The 1,299-nt window shown below is 64.1% G+C and overlaps 1 protein-coding gene across 1 annotated transcript in view; it reads left to right on the top strand.

Annotated features, from left to right (window-relative positions):
* The first annotated feature begins 155 nt into the window (after positions 1-155).
* Positions 156-1,299, top strand: part of HNRNPA0 (heterogeneous nuclear ribonucleoprotein A0) — a 1,994-nt gene continuing 850 nt past the window's right edge. Inside the window, exon 1 of the mRNA XM_005881111.2 lies at positions 156-1,295. Within this exon, the coding sequence (XP_005881173.1) occupies positions 725-1,295 (571 nt within the window). The 5' untranslated portion in view covers positions 156-724. The remainder of the gene's footprint in view (positions 1,296-1,299) is intronic.

Here is a 1,299-nt window from a genome sequence, read left to right as displayed (position 1 = left end):
GCGGCGGCAGAAAACGGAAGTGGGTGCGAGCGGATCGCGGTGATTGGCTGAATTGACATGTCTCTCAAGGGGCTGGCGCGAACGCCACTGCGGAGTTGGGTGAGGGGACACGGCAAGGGGAGGGGTAAAATCACTGGGAACAGCCGCGGTGCTGGGGGCAAATGAATCGCGGAGGTGCGGGCAGTGCAGGGGTAGTCTCTCGTCAGGGCACACTGGAAAGCTCGGGAGTAAAAGCGGGACGGTAGAGGCAAGGCAGGAACGGAGCAGGCCGTGAGCTTGATTAGACCGCGGAGGGCGGGGAGTCTGTGATCAAGAGCGGCGCTGCGGCGCGGTAGGCGGGACTAAGGAGAACAAGGCGGGGATTGGCGGGTAGCCCTGGGCTGCCGTACGTCGCTGGTGACGCACGTCTCGGGGAGGGTGCGCGCGCGTTCAGCGGCCTCTTTGTGTGGTGCCTTGATAGGGGATCGGAGGTGGCGGTAGCTGCGGCCTTGGTTGTCTTCCAGTCTCCTAGGCTCGCCCTCTAGCCGGCATCTCTCCCCTTCCCTCCCCCTTCCTTTTTTCCTCCTTCCCTCCCCTCCTTCCCTCCTTCCCTTCCCCGTCGGTGGTCGGCGGTGGCGGCTCCAGCAACGGCTGGGCCCGATCTGTGAAGAGGCCTTAGCCAACGATAACGGCGACGGCGAAACCTCGGAGCTCGCAGGGCGGGGGGAAGGCCCGGGCCTTGGAGATGGAGAATTCCCAGTTGTGTAAGCTGTTCATCGGCGGCCTCAACGTGCAGACGAGTGAGTCGGGCCTGCGGGGCCACTTTGAGGCCTTTGGGACCCTGACGGACTGCGTGGTGGTGGTGAACCCCCAGACCAAGCGCTCCCGTGGCTTCGGCTTCGTGACCTACTCCAACGTGGAGGAGGCCGATGCCGCCATGGCCGCCTCTCCCCATGCCGTAGACGGCAACACGGTGGAGCTGAAGCGGGCGGTGTCCCGGGAGGATTCGGCGCGGCCCGGTGCCCACGCCAAGGTTAAGAAGCTCTTTGTCGGTGGCCTTAAAGGAGACGTGGCCGAAGGCGACCTCATCGAGCACTTCTCGCAGTTTGGCACCGTAGAGAAAGCCGAGATTATTGCCGACAAGCAGTCCGGCAAGAAGCGTGGCTTCGGCTTCGTGTATTTCCAGAATCACGACGCGGCAGACAAGGCCGCAGTGGTCAAGTTCCATCCGATCCAGGGCCATCGCGTGGAGGTGAAAAAGGCCGTCCCCAAGGAGGATATCCACTCCGGTGGAGGCGGAGGCGGCTCCCGGTCGGGCCG

This window comes from Myotis brandtii, unplaced genomic scaffold (assembly GCF_000412655.1).
Source record: "Myotis brandtii unplaced genomic scaffold, ASM41265v1 scaffold668, whole genome shotgun sequence".
NCBI lineage: Eukaryota > Metazoa > Chordata > Mammalia > Chiroptera > Vespertilionidae > Myotis > Myotis brandtii.
Note: the sequence above shows the minus strand (reverse complement) of the source record. Positions and strands in the feature narration are given on the sequence as shown.